The sequence below is a fragment of the Echinococcus granulosus genome (genome assembly GCF_000524195.1).
Source record: "Echinococcus granulosus chromosome Unknown EG_S00061, whole genome shotgun sequence".
NCBI lineage: Eukaryota > Metazoa > Platyhelminthes > Cestoda > Cyclophyllidea > Taeniidae > Echinococcus > Echinococcus granulosus.
In genome coordinates this window covers 130,667-144,804 of record NW_020170441.1, presented here as the reverse complement: position 1 = coordinate 144,804, position 14,138 = coordinate 130,667, and the positions used below count along the sequence as shown (strand labels likewise).

The window sequence follows — 14,138 nt, the reverse complement described above, 5'->3', positions numbered from 1 at the left end:
GGAGGGTCATGACACGAAATGAATTAAATTAACCCACTCTGCATAAGGGAATTTAAGGTCTTTTCAATAATAGGGATTGCTGTAGTTTCAACCACAAAAATGTCCTCACTGACAACTTGGCACGCATGACGCACTTGAAGTGCTCTGCTCCGTCAACACAAGCACATCTGGAATGCTAAGCCCTTAGGGCATCGTGCTGCACTTTTGAGCCGGTTATTATGCTTTTCAAAATGTCACTTCATGGAAATACCACTTCACTGCATCCCGTTTCATGAATTATGGAATGATGTTGGAAGGAGGCTTCAATTTTTTGACAAGGAGTCCTCAGTTGAACTATTTGATTAGTGCCTTGTTGCTGTAGGAAAATAAGTGCGCTTTGAAGAGAGGATGGAGTTGAAAGCATCTGCCGAACACGCACAGCAGTCGCTGGGGGCAGGAGGAGTGGAGGAGATGAGGCAGGTAACTCAGCGAAGGCTGCATCGCCGACAGACAACGCTGGACGCCATGCCGCCGCCACACATCAGTCCGGATGGTTTCCCCATCTATAAAGAGCCGCCTCACGCCGACGCACCCGACGTGGGCATGAAGGTGAACATACTGACGCGCATTGTGCACATCCTCATGTGTCGTTGCACAAAGCGCTACTACACTGCGTGGATGTGTTCCCTTGGCTTCCTGATCACCTTTGGCATCCGCTGCAACATGAGCTGGGTCACACTTGCTATGGAGCACCACACCCACCTGGAGTCTGCTGCGATCTCCAAGATCGCTGAAAATATCACTATCACCACGGTGAGTCCTTACTCTCTCCCCCCGCTCCCTCTATCAAACATTTTTGCTGTTCAACAGTTCATTTCTAGGATATTAAAAACTTTAGGCTATTCTTGGGGCAATAGCCCCGTGATGTTTATGATTTCTTAAAGATGGGAGATTTGTTTTACCTTGAAGTGTTTTATATCAATGGTATATCAAGTGGTCAAAATTACCTCAATCCCTCAAAGGTTAGACACTTGTGTGGAACACCTATGCTATTTTTCTTATCAGTCCGGCCTGTGAATCCAGGAGCTAGAAGATCACTAAACCTACCAAATATATTCAACACGCCGTATTTCGTTCTCAATGCTTAACGGGTGCCACTAAAGTTGCTAATATTGTCTCTCAAATTTGTGTGGCTTTATGGATAGCAGTTTTCCTAAGATTGTTGTAAAAATATAGGAAGTCGAAAACTTAAAAGGCTACTCCAACCTCCAATATTAAAATTTAGAAATTCAAGTATTCATTCTGATTTTTTATGCCTACTTTTCATTGGGATTTTGTCCAATGCGATTAAAAAGACAAGCATGTTACCTTTGCGTTGGCTGATGGGGAAGTGAAGGGAGTACGGAAATGACTTTCCTGCTCATTCAAAGTCGTTGCACCAGGGGGACGGCGAATGAGTCAACTCGTACATTTATTCCATCAGAGGCACGCGCCAAATGCCATTGTTTCCGCCACCTCAAGGGACCGGGACTGGGGTGTACGGGCGGAGCGCCCGAGTCACTCTTAAAGCCCTCTCCCTCCTGTGCACAAGGAAAATGAGGAGGCAAGAGGAAAAATTTGCGTCTCCATTATGGTAGAAAATCACCGGCCATAATAATCTCTTCACAATTAACCTAAGAGTTAATTTATAAATCATTTTCGTGAGTAGAAGGATGAACTTGAAACAACTAAGGGAAAATTTGGAGATAATAAATGGCTAGAAAAATGAAAAGCATATTCTCACCAATTACCTGGGTAATTAGAGTGTGGATTGGGGAGTTCGTTCTAAAATGCCTAAGTACAGGCGTCTCAGTTAAATGGAATTTCAGACGCAGCTAGGATACCCCTATTGCGTCCTGATTTTCACCCTAATTCATCACTTTCAAGCCAAGTGTCCCCCTGCATTCAGTTCAATCAGTATTGTATTCAGGGAGACGCAAAGCTCCCCTTTTTGTACTCGGTTTACGATTTATTGTACTTGCTCTTTCTCCAAAGCCAATGGCGACCCATTCATTCCACGTGTTGAGTTGGCAATCCCTCCTGTTTTGTTAATTGGATTGAATCTTCCCGAGTTCCTTCTGCCAAATCTGGACCTACACAATCTCCAGTATGTATGGCTAGTGGTGTTTGTGTTGACAGTGGAAGACATGAATCAGTCCAGTCATACCGCCCACTTCCCATTAGCATAAGCTCTTACCCTGCCTTACCTGAACTTGGGGCGTGTTCGGTGGACGTGTCATGAGGGCAACTTTTATCCATTCCCAACCTACCCCCTTAATGTTGGGCGAGTATGAAATAGCTCAAGAGGTTCAAGTAGGCATGCACAAACAGGGGCAAATATAATCTCTTTACTTCAAATCTGCATATTGAAAATGCCCGGAGGCTGTTACGTAATCTATTAAAAATTACTACATGATTATTCATGTAGTGGAAGGACATTTTCTATTTCTGAATAGGGTTTACTCGCTAAATCGGATCTCCTGACATTAATGCCAAATGCACTACAGCTCTTCTCGCTCAAATACTGCTCCCTCAAAGACATTTTCAATTGGTTTTTAGACACATTTTACTTTTAATGTTAAGCCAATACACACAGACAACTTTGCTTCAAGTAGTCGAAATGGCGCTTGCCGGAAAAACTTTAATGTGCTCAATTAGTGCGGCAAGAATTAGGTTATTTTTTATGGCTAAGACATCGAGAGACAGTTAGACTTTTCGTCGAAAGCAATGGAACAAAAGCAGATTTTGCTTGTGATCTTTATGAATACAAAAGGATATTATTAACGGAAATTTTACCAAATGGAAAGGAAAATCAGAAGTTGGACAGAATCAGTATATCATCGCTTGCTTTTAAGCGAATTCCCATTGCCTTGGGCTCTGATAAGTGGATGTATATATTTTTTAGTCATGGAGTCAATAAGTGCCAAAAATTATCATAAACATGGTTGGCTAAGAGTAGGAAGTAACGGATGTCGCAAGGAGGACGTGCCACACCTGTTTAAATTCCCAATCACGAATGGGTTAGGCGTTGCCGCTGTTGTCGCAGCCTCACATTTGTGAGCTCTACAGTGGAACAAAACTCCAACATTCTCATCAAGGCAGTGACATTACCGCATATTGCGTATTTTGGAAACCGACGGTGTGAACGTTTAGAAGAGTTCTCGGAGAATGGTACAAAATTTTACTTGTTTAATGGAAATAATCCATACTGAAAGATGAGAAACAGATCCGTTATCACATCACCCAACAAAAAATGCCGGAAAATTCCAATCAAAATACAGCAGTTTATAGTAATTTCACATGGTTATAATAAGTTACGCACATTGGCTAACTTAGAATAATTGTTTTTCAGAGGACCCACAGTAGGTTGATTTTGCCACTACTTGTCCCAAAGCCTCCAATTAAGTATGAATGCTTTTTGGTTAGGCCAATGATGAAGAAGTGCCAACTGCGCCATAGTTACAGCCCCAACAGACTAAGGAGTGTCTCGGCATCCTTCCATAGGCCCATAGAATGAAGCCGCTTTTCACTATGCATTCATTCAAAGCATAATTATTAGATGGAGGATGTGGAACGTTATGTGAAATCACAGATTTTGAAATTGAGAGCCGATCTGTCAGAAATTTGTGCCGTCCTCTAATAATTCTAAGCTGGGTTTGATGACCTTAACCCCAATTGGGATCACATACCGTTGGGGCGACTTTGCATTCTTTTCGGCGGGATCGAAGGATAGCGATGCTAAAACTTAAAATCTCAATACTCTCCTTAATTATCTCATATTTATTTTGATGCATCATCATATAGTGTCGGCATTTACGTCATTGATGGGGATATAATTGTTCGAATTTGTCTGCAAGCGTTTTCCCCAAAGGCCTGTTTTGATGGAAATACGCTCAGTACAGTTCGAAGACCAATCATAAGAAATATGACCATTTGATATGAAACATGAGCATGTGTCCAAGTATCAAGTTAGAGGAGAATGAGTAAAATAAAGTGCAGGCATGGTCTCTCCTTTAGTTGCCACATTCAGTGAAATGGACGAGAGTGGTGGTGCTACGCATCACTGCTTCACACCCACAATAGCAGCACACTCAATTCTCGAGAGCTGCGATTTCCGGGAATATTTTCTGCACAAAATTAAAAATCTCATGTGCTACTGAGGCTCCTTTTTAAATTTTCCTAAAATGATGAGATGGCTAGAAAACACAAGTAGTTAGGCTTGGCTAAATAGACCTATTTGCCTCAAATGGTTGCTGCCAAAAGGTCACCGTAGCCTTATTAACTTGACTACTTCCATCAGAACGCCATATTTATTTTCTTCTCATCCCTCAGAAACTGCTGGTCAAACAAGTCTCAAATGGGTTGGACTTAGAGGTCCAATGGAGGCACTGAAGCACGATTCTTCGAAGCCTTGAAAAAGTAGGCGGACACATGCTATTATTAGTCTCCGTGCTTCAGAGCTCCATGAGAAGTGAATGCGAGGTAAAACGGGCCAATACATCATGATGAAGTGGTTTGTCGCGGTACTGGTGTGACCGCGGCAAAAATGCTCCAATTTATTGGTCCCATTTATTGAATGGTTTGCAGCATGGCACGAACTCTTCACCAAACTGTTTATAAAGGCATTCTAATCAAGACCACAAACGCCAATGTCGTCACACTTGAGGAGGCCAGATGTACGAAAACCGTTTTGAAATTACGCTACGCGCTGCCAACTTGATCGCATTGCTGCAGACATCGTCGGGGTAGGCAGCTTAATCACGTCACGCCAAAGTGGATCAGCCGCTTTGTAGGCTTCGATGAGTAGGATTAAGCAATTTGCTTTATTTTTACTCAGCGTTTTACCTTTAGACGTGAATTAATTAATTATAGAGTCTGAACAGTCGCCTACGCTTAAATGGTTACATTTAGTCTCCAACAGAATTAGTCAGCGCTCACTTTCAGTCCATTCGGCGATTAGTCCTCGTATCCTCACTATACTGCCGTCTGAGGTCAATCCGGGCTAAGCCGGAAAGACGTTATTTGCTCTTACTGAAGAAAACGAAAAGTCTAGTCTTGTTTTTTAAAAATAATCTCATTGGTTAAGACAAGCATGGAGTGACTATTCCAAAGAGGTCAAGAGCAGTAATTTAAGGCGTCGTCTATCTTAGGTTTCTAGCAAATCAAAGGATGCGCAAGTCCAATTTAATAATAGGCTTAACTAGGAGTACATACACTCAACAAACAGCGATTTGAGTGTGTAATTACAAGCTTGTGCGACTATTCCAAGTGCTCTCACCCTACTTTACACTTTACTAATTGAGGCAAAGTCCCCGATTTTTCCTGATCCAGTTGCATGCTTTTACACTTAGGCGATGACCTGCTAGAATGAGCTAATTTGGAGACAATTTATTGTGTTGATAAGCGAGGTTTTATCCTTATTTAGTAGCGCCGACGAAAGTGTTGAATCCCATTTCTGGTGGCCATGTCTTGAAATATCCCAACTGGGCTCACTGTTTCTTATTAGCCACTCCTATTATGCGTGTTTGAAACTAAGTACTGTTGGAGCAAAAAAATACTACTGTTGAAATTTTTTTCTAACTTGTTGCCATGGTAACAATTAAACATTAATGTCAAAAGACCAAATTGTACATTTACATGGAGAATAATTACTTTGTAGTACAAGCCCTTTACCGATACATCTTTATGTTTCTAATTTCCTTATTCCCAGAGGCAGGAGTAAGACAGGTCGTTTGATATTCTGTCCAGTCCATTTTTTTGTAACCTCGTGTTCTAACCTCAATGCTAAATTGGGTGGGGTAACTGCGCAAATTAATTAGGGAGTTGTTTTGAAAAAAAAAACAGCAACCGCTCTATTAATCTGGTGAGGGGATGAATGCGGCTCTCCACGCCACTTTAAGGCACGTAAATTTTCCAAAGTATACTAATTATACACTTTAACAGGGAGCCTCAACGCTTTGAGTGATTAGTTAGTCGCTCAAAGTGGGTTGCTTAAAATGCTCGGCTGGTGGACCTACACCATGGCAGGCAACTCAGAAATGTGATGAAATCTGCTACTACCTCATGGCATTCTAACCACCATGTCAGAATGACGGAAAGACATTACTGTTCACAAACATATTTCTACGCAGAAAAGTATCATTTACTACTGATAAATGATTAAATGTGATTGGAAAATCGAGAATAGAATCCCACCAGTTCACTCAATAATAAATTGTGAAATTCATTAATGAAATTCAGACATCTTAGCATAAAAATTCTGCCTTTTATCCTACACTTCGATAGGTAAGAAGTCAACTGCGCCTACTGGTCCGGGCTTCGTGCCTCGACCGAAACTGGAATATTATTTAATATTGTTAGCATATGGGGGTGTTTTCTTCAAAAAAGCAATTTCATCCCAAACGTCTTCTCACGTACACCGCCTCACCTCCACAAACACCCATTCGCTCCCTTTCTTACGCGAACAACTTTGAGGTTACAGATTAGCTCACACAATCACACCTACAAAGTTTGGTGATGTGGACCGTCCACCCACCTTGGGGTTGGCTGAAACAGCAATCAGTTCGACCACATGGCAGCCGTGTCTGGGTGATATTTTGGCTGAGGTGCTGAAACTCCTTCGGATATCCTTCCAAGGAGCTAAATCTAGCCCGAGATTCTTAAAAGTGCCCTAACCCGCAGGGTGAAGGCATTCCGCTTAGGATTTAGGAGGCGCGTGCATTTTCACTCCATTTGAGCAACTATGAATTTTAGTTTGGTGCTACATCTTTTTGAGGCGATTTTACTCACAAAAACAAACCGTTCTCGTGAAACCATGCCTTACTAAAATAAGTGATCAGAGAGCAAACTGATAATGGGATGAAATGCTTAACCAAAAGCAGTTTTTATCGCGTACAACTAGGCCATCGCTGGGTGCCCATGCGATCTCGTGGCTCTGAAGTCAGAATTACCTTTGAGAAGTCAAGCCAAAGTCGATTAAGGTACATCTGACATCGTCGACTTAATTGCTAACAAATCAAGAGCATTGTTAAAATTTATCACCAATCAGTTTCACCAATCCTTTTTACCACCTTAATTTTCTACATACCAACAAACTTAGAACCCAATGAATGTATGAAGTGAAGTTCTACCATAATGATGATGCCATTATACCAATTGTGGGTTTGGGTAGTTTCAGTCAAGATATGCCGTTACTGCAATAGCTCGCTTTGCAAGAAATTCCGTAAAAAGATGGCACACTGCTTTGCTGCTCAGCTTGATGGCAGCACCGTGCACCAAAAGACCCGCGCATTACCGCAACTTAAGGGGTAACGGGAGAAGGATAAAGTAAAGTGGGCGCCAAACTTCCACTGAGCTGTGGCTGAATTCAACATGGACTAAATAGTTAAACCGATGACTAAATTGGCAAACACAGCTCCGGGGATAACTACGGAAAGCGGCGTTTTGTGTCCTTCCTATTTGACTCAAAGAACGATGCATAATTGACCATTTGATTACCAAAAAACGACAAAATCAGTTGTCTGCTGAAATGACATTTGTTTGATGCAAACAAAAATAGTAACAAAATTTTTTGCCTTTCGTTTAGTGTCAATTTGAGGATTAAATGGGCATTAGAATTCGCATGTATGCGAGTGGGTCGTTGACTGGACTCGAGATCGTTTCAGGGGAAGGTGCGCCTTGACGTCGCCCATGCGTGATTTTTTAACACGATCCGCAACAGCGGATCCTCTAGATTAATCGTAATACGTCTTTTGCGGAAATGCATACAACCGTCACACGACTATGCAAGTTAGTTCTGACATTCGGGAGGCCCGTTGTAATCGTGTACCGGTACGGTGACCTAATATCAGGTTTTTTGCTTGGCAGCTTTTCAATTATCACCATCCAATGGATCTGACAAATTTTGACAAATTCTTGTAGGTAATTAATCACCGCAGATGTTTTACCAACATTTTGACTTCAATATATCTTTTTTCCAGCTGATGTAAATGATCAAAGGCGAATCATGCCTTTACGTCTATAAATAATTTCGCATTGGGTGGAGAGCCTACGCCATATTCTGTCCGCATCTCCATTAGCCCAGTCTCACTCTCTTCATGTTTTTGTAAACATAAGCCGCAAAATAAAAAGCGCCTAAAGTTATACCATTAGATGTCCATGGCAAATTCACTACTTCCTTCAGTGACAACGCAGATGCATTATTCCTCTCCCCACCAAAACATGAATTGACATTAATCTCACCGGTTGGGGCAAGTGTATCGTTCTCGCCCCGCCAGAACTAGTAGCTCTCTTTGCTATGAATGTATAGTTTTATTTAAAAGAATCAACTCGCCAATATACCTCAACACATTTGTCTTAATCATGAATTGTCTCTAACGTTGCACTATTACTCAAAGGCAATTTTCAATTTATAAAAACCTTTGGTGATTTATTGACAGATCTCTACCTTAAATTAAATTCTGGCCAAGTAAACAAGAGATAGCCGTCCTAATTTCTACCGGTTTTTCTGCTGGTGTAAAATATAGTTGAATTGGCACCACAAACCAATTCACAATTCACAGAGCAGAGAACAACGAAGCGGTGGTACTTAAAAAGGCGAGCGACTGTCCATTTGTTTGTTAAGAGGCCACGAGCTACAAATTTTCCTTCAAAGTACACCCCACACCAACGGCGCCATCCAACTCATCCACCACAGTGGACGTTTAGCAAATAGACGAGTGGCTTGTCAAGATTAGTTTCAGAGGTGGTTAATTGCGATTTCGTCATTGAAAGGGTGCTGGATCTCGGATGAACAATAGCTGTGGGTCCGGAAACTTTTCCTGATTTCCTTTAAAATGGAAATGTACGGGTATTTAGCGTTATTAACGACTGAGTTTCTGCCCACTCTGCATCTTAGCAACTGATCAAATACTACCTTAGCATGTGAAAAGCTCAAACTGTTATAAGTTTGTGCTCACCTTAAAACAGATGGTATGCTTTTCAAATGGGTCCATTTTAACAGAAACCTTGACTGAATGCCCTAGGCATATTTCTGTGGGGAAAAAATTAAGGACGGTCTGCTTTTTAGAACATGACAGACACACACAACCATCGGAGACGATGTTAATAAATACAGGGGATGTTTTTTCTCACCAACCCATCCTCGATGTTGTCGCGCAAAGATACGACATTTAATACTCAACTAACCAATTCAGAAAAATTGGCATCAGGTTCAGTAATGAAGCTTTCATTTCAAAAGAATAGACTAACAGAATAGCCATTTAGATTTCAAAAAGTAAAATTCCATCTTTAGATCTGTAGCACCGTTTGTTTACTCTAAAATTTCACATAAACTAGAATGGTGAACCTGTCTGGCGCCCGAAAATACTCATCTACCTACCAATGGAATTTCGTGAATCGGAATTTTAATTATTAATTAAATATCCTCTGTATGCATCACCAACGTCCTCCGTCCACCTAAAATGCGCATGAATGATTTACTTAGCTAGCTTATTTTCAAACCATACCCGGATGCACTGAGCTCGCCGCAATGCTAGTGCGAATGCGAGTGGAGGGAAGGTGGGCTGTCCTAAAGTGGTGTTGGTTTGATTGCATAGAGGCCGAATTTCTACTGGACGCCGGGCGAGCGAGGCTTCGTGGAGTCGGCCTTTTTCTATGGCTATATGATAACTCAGATCCCTGGGGGAGCGATCGCCACCATTTTTCCTGCCAACCGCCTCTTTGGCATTGCGGTGGGCGGCAGCGCGCTCTGCAATCTCATTGTGCCGATAGCCTGTCGCGGCTCCTATGGCGTTGTCGCATTCATTCGTGTGCTTCAGGGACTTGTTGAGGTGAGTTTTCTCCGTTCTGACTCCATCTCTTTGACTATCCATCCAATAATTCAGCGGCTATTCATTCCTTCGAAATGTGGCCCAGCATCGTCAAATGGTTCCACAATGTGATCTTGACAACGACGTTAAAGCCCATCTTGAAGGTGAGGTAAATATTCTCTGTAGTCCTTTGGTGCAGAAACGTAATGAAATAACATCGAATCCTGTCTGATTAAGGACGAACTGGTTTTGTACACACAAGTTCTAATTGACGTTTAGTGGGAATTGGGAAAGCGTTTAGGACAGGCCGTTATTCTCACTGTTGTCGAAACGACTAATTCCACAGTAACTTCATTCTTAATTATGTAACTATTTACATGGAATTCCATCCTTATTCTACTTCACATTGACATAATTACTTTGGGGAGGGTTTGACAGATTTACTCAAACAATGAACCCTAGCAGATCTGCTTGACAGATTCATGAAAAGTTAATAAGTCAGAGAGTTGTACATTCATAAGTCTCACGGTGATGAGAAGAGCGGAATCTGCATCTATCTTACTTAAGTAGTTCGGTAGAAAAGCTCGTGACAGCCTATTAGGCAACTTAGTTAAGCGCTGGTCTAGAGTGGGAGATTTGCCACCTTCAAAAAAGCGCTCTTCCGATTAATTTTCAAACTCAATGCTTGCCTAACAGCCTGCTATTCTCCATTGGCTTCAGGGCGTCTCGTATCCTGCGTGCCACGGCATCTGGCGCTACTGGGCGCCGCCTATTGAGCGCTCCCGACTGGCCACCATCGCCTTCTGCGGTGTGTCCTCTGCTGCCCTCTCACCTTCTTTTACTCTCATTGGGCATAGAACTATCGCCCAACATTTTATTAAGTGGTCCACTTAAAAGCACCATCCGTTTCCACTCAAGTGTTGTCAAGCGCATTTTAATCAAAAGGAAATCATACGTGCAGGAGTGGTGGTTGATTGCAAGTGACAGATTGAATGATAACTTGATTTCATATTTCCTCTCATAAAGTGAATAAATTAATCATGAACATACTAATAGTGGGGATTTCTCACGTTACATAGTTATTTTGAGACAGACAGACAGACAGACATTTTAACCGCTGCACGCATATACCAAGGAGCCAGCACAATAAAGACAGTGCTAAACCAACTTGTAAAAGTGATTTTCTAATTATCTATGTATTGTAATGCTTAAAAGCTTATTATTCCTTTGCGATAATCCATTCCATCTGCTTCAATAACAAAGTAGTGACGCTGAATAGGCCTTTAATGTCATAGACACTTTTGCTGGACGCTTGAATGGATTGGAAACATTGTGAAATCCATTTTTAACTCTTAATGGAATGTTCTATTAGGACCTAGCACTAGCTGCAAGCATTCACCACTAACTCGAGCATCTACCTACAGTTCAGAAAGTAGGTGACATTTCAAATTGTTTGGAATGAATGGTCTGTTAACTGGATTTTCGAGACGCACGCAGAAGTGATTGAATTGACATTGAGATTTCCAAGCACTGTAGTAACTCGGGGCGAAGTCAAACCGAAAAAACTGAGGCATTCTTTTTTGTAATTTTTCAGGATCCTACGCCGGTGCCGTGATGGGTCTATTTGTATCAGGTATCTTTGCGCAATACTTGGGCTGGCAGTCTCCCTTCTACCTTTACGGTGAGGATTCCCACTGGTCTCCTTATCAGAAGGATTCCAATTTTAGCATAGTTTTTATGTTCGAGTTTTGTTTTAGGATTTTCGATTCCATTAGGCACTCCCTAGAGATCGAATGTGCCAAAACAAATCTTTTAAACAGGACGATGTGAATGAAGTAGTTTGACTAAAGCGAGTTATAAATTCACGATTTAAGCCATTTACCACCAAAGTATTTGCAGGTGTTCTGGAAGGTAATATTGTGATATTACATTGCAGCCATTCTGGGAATGGTGTGGTTTGCAGTGTTTTGGAAAACCTCCTACGAGAAGCCATCCACACATCCAAAAATCTCAGCAGAAGAGCGCGACTACATTGAGGAGTCCATCGGTGAGGTTGACCTCCCACCAAGTCTAGTGAGTAGTAGGGGTTTGTAATAGATATAGTGAATCTGACGTACCATATTTGTATTACAATGTGACATTCATGAAGCTAAGAAGTAAATTTTAACGGTATTTGACTTCATGTGATGGGTAGTGCCTGTGAAATATGACGTAGTAATGTCTTATCTTACCTCTGTTATGCTGCGACGACCGATCAGTTTCTGGATACTACTAATGGTTCTGATTAGAAGCGCTATTGAACTTTAGAAATCCATTCCATGGAAGTCAATCTTCACCTCCATGCCGGTCTACGCCATAATTGTCGCCAACATTGCTCGGAGCTGGTCTTTCTTTCTACTAATCATGAAATGTCCAAAATATCTGAAACAAGTGTTCGAATGCTCTACTGCTGAAGTAAGTGAATTCACCCCAAATCTACAACTACCAAGGTTCCACCTCCTTGCATTTAGAAATTAGCCTCCACCTAGTGGAAAGCGATTGTTTTAGCAAATAGTGCGAATTTGAGAAGATTTTTAGAGTTTAGAGTTTGAGTTCAATCAATATACATCATGAGTTGTAATGAAATTCCCTTTCGAAGATACACAAAAGAAGCAATTAAATTAACTTGCCAGTGCTATTGTCTCACCTAAAAACTATGCGGGCTCCAAATGGTGATAACCAAATTTCACAGCGCTGAGTTTAAATGCATGAAAGCATGGAATCATTAAACTTTATAAGGTTTTTTAAGACTATCTTGGACTGAGCATGCAAGAAGCGTTATCTGTACCTCCAACTACTAATTTGGCGTTTTTTGTGTCGTTGCAGTCAGGTGTCCTCTCTTCCGTGCCCCACCTGATAATGGCCATCATCGTCCCCATCAGCGGTCAGCTGGCGGACAGGCTGCGTAAGCGGACGCTCACCACAACGGCCGTTCGGAAGATCTTCAACTGCGGTGGTAAGTCGTTTATTCGAAGGCAGTGATTAAGGAGTTGGGGGAGTAAAACTTGGCAACTCAAGCCTGACAAAAGATAAGTTGACAATCACAAATGGCATAATATTACCTTTAACTGTGGGTCAGCAATTTCAACTTGACCCTCCACAAAAAAATGCAAAAAATGTACAGTTGTTCGAAGTGATTTGCCCGCGGTATTAAGATGACGTGATGCCACACGACTTTGTAGAGCTCGCAATCCACACTTCCACCCCTTTGAGTTACCTTAACCATGGCGTAAGAAGTGTCGCATAAGCCCAATTATGAAACATTCTCACTGTTTACTAATCCACCCAACTACTTTAATTTCAGTGTGACTCGCGGCTTCCCTACTTTTGCGTTTTGCAGTGAGCGAAAGACGAATGGCGCCAATGTTTTACGGCGCAAGGGTTGTCGTGTAACAAATGCATTAGTTTGTATGAATTTTTAATTACCGACCACATGTGACTCTACATATTCATGAGGGATTGCTTTTTTTTAAAAAAAAAGTACTCTAGATCGAATTTGTCTATTCTCATGTGGCAATGCAAAACCGTTGCTAGTAGAAATTGATTGCGGTCGTACCGCTATACCTCGTATATCCCCAGTGACTTAACTTCTCCTTTTTCCACACAAATCACTACAATAGTTTTTTTCGTGAAAGCGACTTTTTACATCTTAATTTGTCAGTTTTGACTACCATGTAAATGGTCATTTCTAATCCATTTGATGTTGATGTTAATTAATTGTTTTACAGATCTAGCCCCTGTGGTTTCGGATTGAGAAGGATAGTTGCCACTACCCAAGCCTCGTACTTTTGAATTAAGGCTCGCATGAAACACCAAAGTCGCCAACTGGTTACATTTTTTCAAATTTTGGAACATCGAGTAAACTTTGTCGCTAACGCCTTTGAAACCAATTCCTCCATCATATGTAATCGTGTCCATCGCACTGTCAGCATCTTTAAGGCAGTCAGACAAGTTCACGCAGTTCTTATAACTGGAATTAAATAACTTTGAAAAGCATCTACAAACATCTTCTTAGTTGAAAAAAGGCACCATCACAATATTTTCCCCTTTTTCCACGGAGAACAAACCTGTGAGTGCCTTCTCTATGAAGCGTTTTGTCTTTAAAAGCAAAATAACGTCCCATAGTCACACTCGTTTCTCCCTCGCTGTTATGTCCCAATCATCTGTTTCATATCTCGTACGGTTGTCTACCGTCCAAAACAGTACCTCCTCGCCTCCGCAGTCTCAAGTGCAAATGGTGAAAAACTCCTCACAGACCAGTATTTGGACGGG

At 41.6% G+C, this 14,138-nt stretch overlaps 2 protein-coding genes across 2 annotated transcripts in view; both read left to right on the top strand. All coding sequences in view use genetic code 11, as the record gives it.

Annotated features, from left to right (window-relative positions):
- Positions 1 to 387: 387 nt before the first annotated feature.
- Positions 388 to 1,257, top strand: EGR_06655 (MFS transporter, ACS family, solute carrier family; the record flags this gene model as incomplete). The annotated part of the gene is made up of 2 exons (XM_024495904.1): positions 388 to 792; positions 1,216 to 1,257. 2 exons carry the CDS (start codon positions 388 to 390, stop codon positions 1,255 to 1,257), a joined length of 447 nt encoding a protein of 148 aa, XP_024349670.1.
- An 8,290-nt stretch (positions 1,258 to 9,547) lies between these two features.
- The window catches only part of EGR_06654 (Vesicular glutamate transporter), a gene marked incomplete at both ends in the record, with an annotated part of 10,442 nt that continues 5,851 nt past the window's right edge, over positions 9,548 to 14,138 (top strand). Inside the window, 8 exons of the mRNA XM_024495903.1 lie at positions 9,548 to 9,576; positions 9,617 to 9,848; positions 10,524 to 10,708; positions 11,207 to 11,259; positions 11,422 to 11,508; positions 11,764 to 11,900; positions 12,135 to 12,281; positions 12,693 to 12,822. Of these exons, the coding sequence (XP_024349669.1) occupies positions 9,548 to 9,576; positions 9,617 to 9,848; positions 10,524 to 10,708; positions 11,207 to 11,259; positions 11,422 to 11,508; positions 11,764 to 11,900; positions 12,135 to 12,281; positions 12,693 to 12,822 (1,000 nt within the window). The remainder of the gene's footprint in view (positions 9,577 to 9,616; positions 9,849 to 10,523; positions 10,709 to 11,206; positions 11,260 to 11,421; positions 11,509 to 11,763; positions 11,901 to 12,134; positions 12,282 to 12,692; positions 12,823 to 14,138) is intronic.